The sequence below is a fragment of the Bufo gargarizans genome, chromosome 1, assembly GCF_014858855.1.
Source record: "Bufo gargarizans isolate SCDJY-AF-19 chromosome 1, ASM1485885v1, whole genome shotgun sequence".
Lineage (NCBI taxonomy): Eukaryota > Metazoa > Chordata > Amphibia > Anura > Bufonidae > Bufo > Bufo gargarizans.
Window position 1 is genome coordinate 548,939,073 of NC_058080.1, and position 13,031 is coordinate 548,952,103.

Consider the following 13,031-nt stretch of genomic DNA (forward strand, 5'->3'; position numbering starts at 1 on the left):
GCACCACCAGGCCAAAAAACAAATATAGAGGGTGCACTGTCCGAGTATGGTAAATGGTGCTTACCCACTGATACGGAACAAAGAGATCGGACTGCACTCCAGTTGAATCTTCAATGAAAAAAGGTTTATTCACCCATAGGTGGCACAAGCGACGTTTCGGCTCACATATGAGCCTTTCTCAAGGAGAAAGGCTCATATGTGAGCCGAAACGTCGCTTGTGCCACCTATGGGTGAATAAACCTTTTTTCATTGAAGATTCAACTGGAGTGCAGTCCGATCTCTTTGTTATATATATATATATATATATATATATATATATATATCTCTATTTTAGTTATAGCAATAATTAGACTGTAGACGTGTAATTGTTTTAATAAATTCCTTTTATTATTCAAAGTGCAGCGAATAGTCATTTATTGTAGTAGTCGCCGCTGTAGTATATCGTAGTTGTAATTCGCACGTAGTTCAGGAAAAGTGTGTGCAACAAGGAGGTTAGTATTTGTATTTATAGTCTAAATAGGCAGAGTAATCAGACAACTCACGCCTATTTATGATTATTGATATTAATACAAAATATTAATTAATATTTCCTTTAACATATAGCATTCCTTTTCACTTCTATGGGACAGTTCTGTCCTATTCATTTGAACAGACTAGAGCTGTCCCATAGAAGTGAATAAGTAAGCCATAGTTGCAATTAGACTACTCGCCTCTGCAGTTGATGCAGCGAGCAGGTAAACAAAGAAGAGAAGGCAGCGCTTGTAGAAGCGATCCCTTCTCTTCAAACAGCTGATCTGTAGGAAGTTTAATTGATTTTAAAATCTATATTTTCTTAAAAGGCTGCCAAGGATACAATGCAGAAGAGAATACTATGATCAGCTATCAGTATAGACTTCTGGCATTTAAGAGTAAGATTTGAATTAACTATGATTTGTGAATCCTAGACTGTACTTAGCAATGCCATGGTGGAAAAAAATAAACTGAATATTTTGTAATTAATACTGGCCTAATCAGACCTTTGTATTTACAGCAAGTAACAAAATCAACAAGATGATATAAATAGTGCAAAAATCCTAGTTATTTTTCTGTCAGAAATGTAACTGCTTTTTAAACAACATATTATAGCAACATGGTGTCTGAGCTGCACGCAGTGTACTTTAGAGCAGGAGGAGCTGAGCAGATAAAAAAAAAAATAAAAAAATAAAATAAAAATATATATATATATATATATATATATATATATATATATATATATATATATATATAGATAGATATAGATATATGTGTTCGGTAGCAAAAGATTAAAGACTGCTTTACACTGCCTGATATTCTGGTAATCACTAACAAGCTCATTAGTGATAGTCTGCCTGTGTAAAACTGCCACCGGATTACCTGATTAACAACATAGAGTAATATTCATTGAGACACCAAATCTGTTGCTGACAGCAAATCGTCTAAATAGCGATTTGCTGTCAGCAAACAATTATTCTGTATGGGAATGAGTGATGGGATTGGCGATCGCTCCTCCCCATACTGTGGAGGAGATCACTGCATGTAATAGCAGCAGTCTCCTTCACCAATGAGCAGGTGCTTGCCGAGAAGTAACGCTTCCCTTGTCTGCTTAACTGAGCAGCGTAAAGGGGGCCTTATGCAATGAATCATTTCCTATAAAAAAAACTGGGGGACATTTACCAAAACTGATATGGCCAACTAAGCCAGCTTTCCTTTAATAGCAACCAATCAGATGCTATCATTGATTTTCCAAAGGAGCTCTGAAAAATGAAGTTGGAATCCGATTGGTTGTTATGGGCAGCTAAGCCAATTTTCCCTTAGACCAATTTTGATAAAGTCTCTTCCTATATACCAATCTGCAGCACTGCTCTGGCTTGATATCATGCTGCTGGCAGATTACACTGTATTTTCATGGTGACAGTTTCCCCTTAAAGAAAGGCTTTTAGTCCATATCTCAAGAAGGACATTGGACCCCTAATCAGCAGGATGTAAAATCAAAACCAAACTTCTGTCCTGGTGTATATTTGTGAACATAGAAGCAAAACACAAACAAAAACCTGTTACACACAGAAAGTGGTGAGATTATGATGTTATTTCTGTACCATGTTTCATTCTGGTGCTCTACATGTTAGGCCGTGTCAGGATGCTTTGTTCAGAGCATCCATCGCAGGTCTTGCATGGACTACAGTTCTGCAGTGCAGAACTATTCTGTGCAGTACGATACACAAACGAAAGCCTGACTGACCCCATTATTCTCAATGGGAGTTCATTCAATGCCATTCATATCAGTTATGTGCTGGGTCTGACAATTCAGGTATTTTTGGTGTTCTGCTCCTATAACGGAACAGAACAGATATTGATGTTACGGATATGAACGCTGCCTCCTCAGAAGACAACTAGTCATAAGGACTTACCAGCAGTACACTGGCACCATTTTCTCGTATATCCTACATGTAAATGGATAAGTCAACACTTGGTTAATTTGCCAAAAACACTCATTAGAAATAACACAGTTTGGAAAACACACTAAATAAACTTTCAGGATTAACCTAAAGATTACAAAACAAACCACTGAAGGTTCATTTGTGCGATGCAACATAGTAATATTTGTTGTAAATGATTGATAACATTTAGTGTGTTCAAACCGCAGGCAATCATTCTAGTTATTCCAAGTTTAATATTAAACCAATACTTTAAGGATAACGACCATGTTTTAGCCTGGAAAACCAATTTTTTAAATGACAAATATTCAATTACTTAAAAACAAAGCAAATAAAAAACATAGAAAGGCCATCAAAACCATAGGATTATGCATTACCTTCTGTCAAGAGCAGACTTTATAACTGTGGGGCTCAAACACTACAGTAGTGCAAGAATGTAAGGATAAAGACTCCAGTAGGGTTACTTTGAGAGAGCCCTACACATGTCAGACACTGCTAGTTATTGCCAAGTGCTAGTGACTAACTAGGAATCTAAAACCATATTGTTAGCTAAGAGACGTGCATGCCAATGAAGCCCACTGGCAAGTTTCCTGACTGTGACTATTACAGTTTGTTTGCTTTTTTTTTTTGTTAAAACATTGAAGAGTCACACAAAAAAAAGAAAAAAAAGGTTCCAACACCATGAATTGGGTCTTCCATCTTTTATCCCCAAAACCTTAAGCAAAGCGCTGACACAGAAGACTCTTCTACAGTGACACAATTTGCTGCATCAACCTTGTCATACTGCTATTAGCTCAGGTGCCGGTGCACAGCAGAAGGTGGTTTTATGTATTGAAACACTTTGTTTAGGTCACTTTTGCATTAAAATTCATCTTCAAAGGCCAGAATGGTCCGAGATATGACGCAACCGAAGAAGTTGTATGTGACTGGCGTATGCAGGACTATACCTCCCTGGACTGCAAAAATCAGCTGTGTTCGTGAATTTGCCTGGGCTACCCAGAATGGGGCTGCTTCTTCCAGGTGTAGAAAATCCATTACCACCAGGGGAGTTGCAACCAAAATTAAGAGAGCGGTTCCTTCCGGTCATAACTGCTGGGCTTGGCCAACTATAAAAACAGGGAAAGATAGTTCAAAGAGCTAAAGAAAAGTTAACACTTCATTTCATAAATCACAAAACCTTCTAGAGTAGACTGCAAGCAAATACCTCTGTCGTTCTGTACTGGGGTAATACAATACGGATTTCTTCCATTTGGAGATACTTGGATATTTCTGTGCATCAATCTCCACATTTTCTACCGCTGATAGCACATTATTGTCCAACTTGGTTGGCTCTTTCCTGAAAAAAACAACAACAACAACAACTTAGATTTGTAACCAATCAGACTTCACTAAGGCTGGGTTCACACAAATCCATATTCCCTAATTCACGGCAGGCTAACGTCCCACAGAGTTGAAAGGATCAGGGACATCCATGCGTGCCTGCCACTCCACTGAAACACTGAGCAAAACTCCCCATTCTTAGGCTTAGGTGTTCTCACTTCAGCAAGTGGCATTTATCATATAGAAAAAGTTAATACAAGGCACTTACTAATGTATTGTGATTGTCCATATTGCCTCCTTTGCCATTATACGCTTCTCGTTTCCATGGTTATGACCACCCTGCAATCCAGCAACGGTGGCTGTGCTTGCACGCTATAGGAAAAAGTCACCCGCGATGCTAGGGAGGCTCGTCCCCATCTGCCATTGGCTAACACCACCCAACCCCCTCTCCTGGGTGACACCGGAGGTTTTGGCCCAGGCATACGGAGGGAATTTTATACTCTCGGATAACCCCTTTAACCACTTCAGCCCCGCTAGCTGAAACCCCCTTCATGACCAGAGCACTTTTTACACTTCGGCACTACACTACTTTCACCGTTTATCGCTCGGTCATGCAACTTACCACCCAAATGAATTTTACCTCCTTTTCTTCTCACTAATAGAGCTTTCATTTGGTGGTATTTTATTGCTGCTGACATTTTTACTTTTTTTTGTTATTAATCGAAATGTAACGATTTTTTTGCAAAAAAATGACATTTTTCACTTTCAGCTGTAAAATTTTGCAAAAAAAACGACATCCATATATACATTTTTCGCTAAATTTATAGTTCTACATGTCTTTGATAAAAAAAAATGTTTGGGCAAAAAAAAAATGGTTTGGGTAAAAGTTATAGCGTTTACAAACTATGGTACAAAAATGTGAATTTCCGCTTTTTGAAGCAGCTCTGACTTTCTGAGCACCTGTCATGTTTCCTGAGGTTCTACAATGCCCAGACAGTAGAAGGGGGTGATCAATGACAGGGGGTGATCAGAGAGTGTATATGGGTGATCACCCGGCTGTCATTGATCACCCCCCTGTAAGGCTCCATTCAGACGTCCGCATGTGTTTTGCGGATCCGATCCATGTATCCATGGATCCGTAAAAATCATACGGACGTCTGAATGGAGCCTGACAGGGGGGTGATCAATGACAGGGGGTGATCAGGGAGTGTATATGGGTGATCACCCGCCTGTCATTGATCACCCCCCTGTAAGGCTCCATTCAGACGTCCGCATGTGTTTTGCGGATCCGATCCATGTATCCATGGATCCGTAAAAATCATACGGACGTCTGAACGGAGCCTTACAGGGGGGTGATCAATGACAGGGGGGTGATCAGGGAGTGTATATGGGTGATCACCCGCCTGTCATTGATCACCCCCCTGTAAGGCTCCATTCAGACGTCCGCATGTGTTTTGCGGATCCGATCCATGTATCCATGTATCATACGGACGTCTGAACGGAGCCTGACAGGGGGGGTGATCAATGACAGGGGGGTGATCAGGGAGTTTATATGGGGTGATCATGGGTGATCATGGGTGATCAGGGGTTTATAAGGGGTTAATAAGTGACGGGGGGAGGGGGGGGGTGTAGTGTAGTGTGGTGTTTGGTGCGACTGTACTGAGCTACCTGAGTCCTCTGGTGGTCGATCCTAACAAAAGGGACCACCAGAGGACCAGGTATATTAGACGCTGTTATCAAAACAGCGTCTAATATACCTGTTAGGGGTTAAAAAATTCGGATCTCCAGCCTGCTAGCGAGCGATCGCCGCTGGCAGGCTGGAGATCCACTCGCTTACCTTCCGTTCCTGTGAGCGCGCGCGTTCACAGGAAATCCCGGCCCTCGCGAGATGACGCGTATATGCGTCGTCGTGCGCAGGGCTGCCGCCTCCGGACCGCACATCTGCGTTAGGCGGTCCGGAGGCGGTTAATAACCCCTATACCTGACTATGGATCCGCTGAAGTTATGGGTGGCTTGGATCAGTGAAAAACTGAATACACTCAGATGCAAATTGTACACAATAAAATGGAAACAGATCAAAAACTGAAACAGAAATTATATCAGTGGTGTGCGAGCGGCATAAGTCCCATGTACCCCAAAATGGTACCAATAAAATTGTCTCCTGCAAAAAAATAAATAAACCACATGCGGCTCTGGCTCCTGAAATAAAGTAATGTTTTTGCATAAAGTGTGGTATTATTGTGAAGTAGCAGTAAGAAACAAATAAAACCACACATTTTGTATTGTGGATATGGTAATAACATAGAATAAAAGTAACATGAAAGTTATACTGCATGGTGAATGTTGTAAATTTAAAGCACTTTTTGCAGAAGTTAACTCTGCCCCAAAATGATGCAAAAAAATAAAAAAATCATACTTAAAATGAAGATACCTAGCCACACTTAACCTGACAACACAAAATAGAAAACCAATTTTAATAATCTTTTTGTATAAATTGGCATATTTAGAGAACAAAGAGCTATAGTTTTGAAGAAAGGACTTTTTTGCCGTTTCCACAACAAAAAATAAAAATAAGTTTGCCCTGAAACTTGTAGTCCAACAGCCCAGGAGAGGCATGACTGTTAGAGTGTAGTCAAACAAGTATAAAAAAAAAAAAAAAAAAAAAAAAAAAAAAAAGTTAGCTTCTATAACCACCGTGATCCCTACCAATCCAAAAAGCCCCAAACCCCCATCCAAATGGAGCAGCTGCCGCTTCATTCATTGATTCTCTATGGGACTGCCAGAGATCGCCGAGTGCAGGGTCTGGCAGCAGAGAATTCAAGGAGAACCATGGATGATTGACCTGCCACTGTACCCCTGTTTGGATTGGGAGGGATCCAATCGAACAATGTTAACTTCTAATATAACTGCGCAGCAACCTGACAAATGCCTGTGCAGACTGCAAATATATAGAACTGACCGCTTTATCCCATTCACACTGCTCATACACACAGTATAAGGTACATACCCAAGAAGGAACAGAAACCTATTACTTTGGTGTTTAGGTGGTGTTTTCATGACCAGTTGCATGTTTGGAGACCCTGAAAGAGAAATTGAGGAGGATGGCCCGTTGTTGGTCCCTGGGGATAAAGGCTGGTCCAACAGGATAGAACTGTGAAAAGGTTTATCAGTCTGCATTAACTCAGATGATTTTGTACTCATTGTAGGGCTGCTGGAGTCTAGATCATCATCATCATCAGAAACAGTCACCCTACTTAATCTTTGTGACATGCCACACTCCTCGTTTGGAGACTCGTTGTTGGCTTCTTTTAGATCTGCCAATGACAGTCTTTCAAACTCTGCCATGAGATTGGACACAGGAGATAGCAATGCCTCCTCTAAACAATGCTGACGTCTATGTTCTCCAGGAAGGATTACGTCATTATTTAATGGACTGCAGTAGCCCAGCTTGGACCCATCATTGCAACTACTGCTTTGCAGGGGTGTTGTATCCATGATGCACTCTGGCATTGTGATGGTCTCAGTAGAATTCAATGGCAGGCTATTTTTCAGGGCTGCATTCTGACGGTTTTTTATTTCTTCCAGACTCATATCGTCTTCATCATCTAAAAACGCTCCAACAGAAACAGAGTTGCAGTTTTTTTTGCCTTTTCCTGCAAAGAAAAAATAATTTTAAATATCCTGAAGTTAAAAATAACCAGATCATAATAGCCAAATGCATGTAAAACACACTTCTCCTCCTTCATATACACTGCTGCAAACATGCCCTTCTAAGGGGACATTTAAAAAAGGGTCTCCAAAAGAACTGAACTTACAACAAGAAAAAAAAATAAAAATAAAAAGGAGGGGGGGGGGGGGGGATATATATAACCCCAGAAATAAATTGGGGAAAAAAAGAAAGAAAAAAAAAAAAAGTCTGCCAAGTTTTAACTGATGTGTTTAAAGAACATGTGGCTTAGTTTTGCCTGGAGTTATTTGCAGTCAGATGAAGGTTTGCACTGCTCAGAAATTGGGATTTAAAGGAAATGCGTCATCAGAAAAAATAACCTATTGTTTAAAACACATTTTTAAGTTTAACATTTTAAAATCATTTTTTGTGAAGTTATTTTTAGTTTTCTATGTCACTATAGTTAAACAAAATCCTGCAGTTTTTGCACTGGCCACTAAGCCTAATAGGCGCCACTTCTTGGTGTGTACAGATCACTTTAGTGCAGTTACCTGCATAGGGGATATAATTACAGGCAGGATTAGAATGACATATAAGACAGGATTCACCATTAACAATGGGTGATTATAAGAGCTTATCTATTCTTTCCTTGTATAACGACCTCTGCACAGGTCACAGAACATGCCTACAAAACTCTCCCATAGAAGTCAATGAAGTCCCTTCCTAACCACTGTCTATGGATCATGTGGCTGCCGTAAAGCAATTTTCATAATGCTTTGTAAATGCTGTTAACAGATCAGGCAAGATGGCTGCCCAAATAATCATGTTCAAGAAATAGAATAAAAAATAAAATCTGTAAATCAGAAATTATAAAACCAATTACAAAAAAAGGATGTGCGTCACTATATAGGTTTTAAATTGAGGAAACAAATGTCGGCAACACATTTAAGAAAATTTTCAGACAGGAGATGTACAGGGAGTGCAGAATTATTAGGCAAGTTGTATTTTTGAGGATTAATTTTATTATTGAACAACAACCATGTTCTCAATGAACCCAAAAAAACTCATTAATAGCTGAATATTTTTGGAAGTAGTTTTTAGTTTGCTTTAGTTTTAGCTATTTTAGGGGGATATCTGTGTGTGCAGGTGACTAATACTGTGCATAATTATTAGGCAACTTAAACAAATATATACCCATGTCAATTATTTATTTTTACCAGTGAAACCAATATAACATCTCAACATTCACAAATATACATTTCTGACATTCAAAAACAAAACAAAAACAAATCAGTGACCAATATAGCCACCTTTCTTTGCAAGGACACTCAAAAGCCTGCCATCCATGGATTCTGTCAGTGTTTTGATCTGTTCACCATCAACATTGCGTGCAGCAGCAACCACAGCCTCCCAGACACTGTTCAGAGAGGTGTACTGTTTTCCCTCCTTGTAAATCTCACATTTGATGATGGACCACAGGTTCTCAATGGGGTTCAGATCAGGTGAACAAGGAGGCCATGTCATTAGATTTTCTTCTTTTATACCCTTTCTTGCCAGCCACGCTGTGGAGTACTTGGACGCGTGTGATGGAGCATTGTCCTGCATGAAAATCATGTTTTTCTTGAAGGATGCAGACTTCTTCCTGTACCACTGCTTGAAGGTGTCTTCCAGAAACTGGTAGTAGGACTGGGAGTTGAGCTCGACTCCATCCTCAACCCGAAAAGGCCCCACAAGCTCATCTTTGATGATACCAGCCCAAACCAGTACTCCACCTCCACCTTGCTGGCGTCTCAGTCGGACTGGAGCTCTCTGCCCTTTACCAATCCAGCCACGGGCCCATCCATCTGGCCCATCAAGACTCACTCTCATTTCATCAGTCCATAAAACCTTAGAAAAATCAGTCTTGATATATTTCTTGGCCCAGTCTTGACGTTTCAGCTTGTGTGTCTTGTTCAGTGGTGGTCGTCTTTCAGCCTTTCTTACCTTGGCCATGTCTCTGAGTATTGCACACCTTGTGCTTTTGGGCACTCCAGTGATGTTGCAGCTCTGAAATATGGCCAAACTGGTGGCAAGTGGCATCTTGGCAGCTGCACGCTTGACTTTTCTCAGTTCATGGGCAGTTATTTTGCGCCTTGGTTTTTCCACACGCTTCTTGCGACCCTGTTGACCATTTTGAATGAAACGCTTGATTGTTCGATGATCACGCTTCAGAAGCTTTGCAATTTTAAGAGTGCTGCATCCCTCTGCAAGATATCTCACTATTTTAGACTTTTCTGAGCCTGTCAAGTCCTTCTTTTGACCCATTTTGCCAAAGGAAAGGAAGTTGCCTAATAATTATGCACACCTGATATAGGGTGTTGATGTCATTAGACCACACCCCTTCTCATTACAGAGATGCACATCACCTAATATGCTTAATTGGTAGTAGGCTTTCGAGCCTATACAGCTTGGAGTAAGACAACATGCATAAAGAGGATGATGTGGTCAAAATACTCATTTGCCTAATAATTCTGCACTCCCTGTATAAACAATGTTTATATTCTCTCATCAGAGACGATGAACTTCTAGGTACATAGCACATCATGAGTGTCTGCAACGCAGACAAATAAGTAGCATCCCCAATGTATAACACCAATTCCAAAAAGTTGGGAAACTGTATAAAATATAAATAAAATAAAACTATGCAATGTTTTTTAAATCTCAGACCCATATTTTATTTGCAATAGACCATAGAATATATATCAGATGTGAAGCATTTTACCATTTCATGAACTTCTGTTAAAAGGGGTTGTCACACGAAAAATATTCTACAATTTTCAAACCAGCAACTGGATCTGAATACTTTTGTAATTGCTTAGGCTACTTTCACACTAGTGTTTTTGCTGGATCCGTCAGGGCTCAGTAAAAACGCTTCTGTTACTGTTAATACAACTATCTACATCCGTTATGAACGGATCCGGTTGTATTATCTTTAACATAGTCAAGACGGATCCGTCATGAATTCCATTTAAAGTCAATGAGGGACAGATCAGTTTTTTTAAATTGTGTCAGATAGTGTCAGAGTTAAACGGATCAGTCCCCATTGACTTGCATTTTGGAGCATTCCGTTCTGTTTTGTCCCTATTGACAATGAATGGGGACAAAACGGAAGCTGTTTTTTTCCGGTAATGAGTAGGGATCGACCGATAGATTTTTTTTTAGAGCAGATACAGATAACCTGTGAACTTTCAGGCCGATAGCCAATAACTTATACCAATATTCTGTGCATTTTCATTTTTGAAAAAGGATAAAAAAAAGATTCTGTAAGGTGCTCACCACAGATTTATTTATTTTTTAGTATTTTAATAGTTTGGACTTTTCGGACATGGCAGTATGTGATATGTTTATTATTGTTTATATATTTTATATGTAAAGTTGGAAAAGGGGGTGATTTATACTTAATACTTTGGTGTGTTTTTTTTTACTTTTTTATTTTTTTCATTTAATAACCAAATTTCCCACCTTAGGGGCTAGAGCCTGGGATCTTTTAATCCCTTGTCCTATTCACCCTAATAGAGCTCTATTAGGGTGAATAGGATCTTACACTGCCCTGTGCACACAGCAGCATAGAGAAGACCATGGCAGCCAGGGCTTTAGTAGCATCCTGACTGCCATGGTAACCGATCTGAGCCCCAGGATTACATGCTGGGGCTCCGATCAAAAGCTGCCACTGTCACCAATGAAGAGGAGGAGAGGGGACCCTTTTGCCACTGCCACCATTGATTTTAATACTGGAGGGGAGGCGGTTTGGGGCGCACTGCGCCACCAATGATAATTAACGTTTAATACACGAGGTGGGTGTGTCGGCGCAGAATCACATAGCTTGCACCCTGCCTCTGACAGGGAGCTGCTATCAGCGGCAGCAGTTAACCCCTCAGGTGCCAAACTGCCACTGATTGCAGCTTCCTGTCATTCATATTCATTATAATTGGTGGCGCAGTGCGCCTGCCCCTCCTCCAGTCCCTCCTCATTGGCAGAGCGGCACGGAGGGGGGGGGGGGGGAGCAAATCCTTCTCCCCTGTGCTGCTGAGGGAACATGAGCGCTCATGTTCTGTGATAGCACGCTGGACACATCATCGGCAAGGTTAGATGCCGATAACACTGAAAATCATGAATATCAGCTGATAATATCGGTAACTCCGAAAATCCAATCGATCTCTAGTATTGAGACCTTATGATGGATCTTAATACCAGAAACCTATATGTAGCCCAAACAAAATTTAGGGCTCACCCCTAATCACAATATATATAACCGACCATAAGGAGTGAGACAAGTATCATACAAATAAATCGAGTGATACTAGAGTAGTCCAAAAATCACATAATTTGAGAATCACAGAAAGGACACATGATCAGCACTGGTCACAATAGAACAATAGACACAGGTTACAATACACATTAAAAACCAAGAGGACCGATGGTGAACTGTTGATACATATATATAAATATAAAGTGCAAGTGCATAAATATTACCAGTTGGTCATCAATTAGAGGATATAGAATATCCAAAAACTATGGCTCATTACTACCAAAAGAATACCTACATGCATTATACATCAGAATTTGTCACAAAGTTAGTGTGGTAATACACACCACATTTGTCAAAGCTGAAGCAGTAGGGATAATTGGAGTTATACTCAGCACATACATGGAACCAGTACCCCTTGAAAAAGCTGTACACGAAACGTGTGTTGGGGAGTGGACCGGTGGTGCTGCTGTACGGTACATTTAAACCAAGTGGTCAGTATTTCTTTTATTATGTGCTGAGTATAACTCCAATTATCCCTACTGCTTCAGCTTTGACAAATGTGGTGTGTATTACCACACTAACTTTGTGACAAATTCTGATGTATAATGCATGTAGGTATTCTTTTGGTAGTAATGAGCCATAGTTTTTGGATATTCTATATCCTCTAATTGATGACCAACTGGTAATATTTATGCACTTGCACTTTATATTTATATATATGTATCAACAGTTCACCATCGGTCCTCTTGGTTTTTAATGTGTATTGTAACCTGTGTCTATTGTTCTATTGTGACCAGTGCTGATCATGTGTCCTTTCTGTGATTCTCAAATAAATTATGTGATTTTTGGACTACTCTAGTATCCCTCGATTTATTTGTATTATACTTGTCTCACTCCTTATGGTCGGTTATATGGATCTTAATACCAGAAAATAGTGTGACAGTAGCATAATTAAAAATAGAGTATAACCACTGAGTTAGTTATTCACTGAAATCTCTGTATAGCACCACCTGCTGTTTATTTTGTCTCTAAATTATCTGTCCAGCTCACCAAGGTGGACGCAGATGCTCAGTTCCATACTTCAACTGCCACCAGCTGCAGCAGACAGGACAAGTCTTCTGAGAAAGGACACGTACCCTAAACTGCCAGCTTAAAATACATTTAGCAGAGGAATTGGAGCAATGAATGGGGATATCTCTAGATGCAAGTGAGGTACAGGGCTGGTTCTAAGTTTATTAGAAATAGATTGCCATGTACTTTAGGATCTATTAACTTCATATTTTTTTTACAATAGTCATTGGAT

The 13,031-nt window shown here is 40.0% G+C and overlaps 1 protein-coding gene across 2 annotated transcripts in view; it reads right to left on the reverse strand.

Moving 5' to 3' along the window:
- Positions 1 to 365: 365 nt before the first annotated feature.
- Positions 366 to 13,031, reverse strand: part of ANKLE2 (ankyrin repeat and LEM domain containing 2) — an 88,598-nt gene continuing 75,932 nt past the window's right edge. For both annotated transcript variants that reach the window (XM_044275592.1, XM_044275591.1), the window contains exons 11-13: positions 6,781 to 7,426; positions 3,658 to 3,789; positions 366 to 3,559 (exon numbers count right to left, since the gene is read on the reverse strand). In XM_044275592.1, the coding sequence (XP_044131527.1) occupies positions 3,328 to 3,559; positions 3,658 to 3,789; positions 6,781 to 7,426 (1,010 nt within the window). In that variant the 3' untranslated portion in view covers positions 366 to 3,327. The remainder of the gene's footprint in view (positions 3,560 to 3,657; positions 3,790 to 6,780; positions 7,427 to 13,031) is intronic.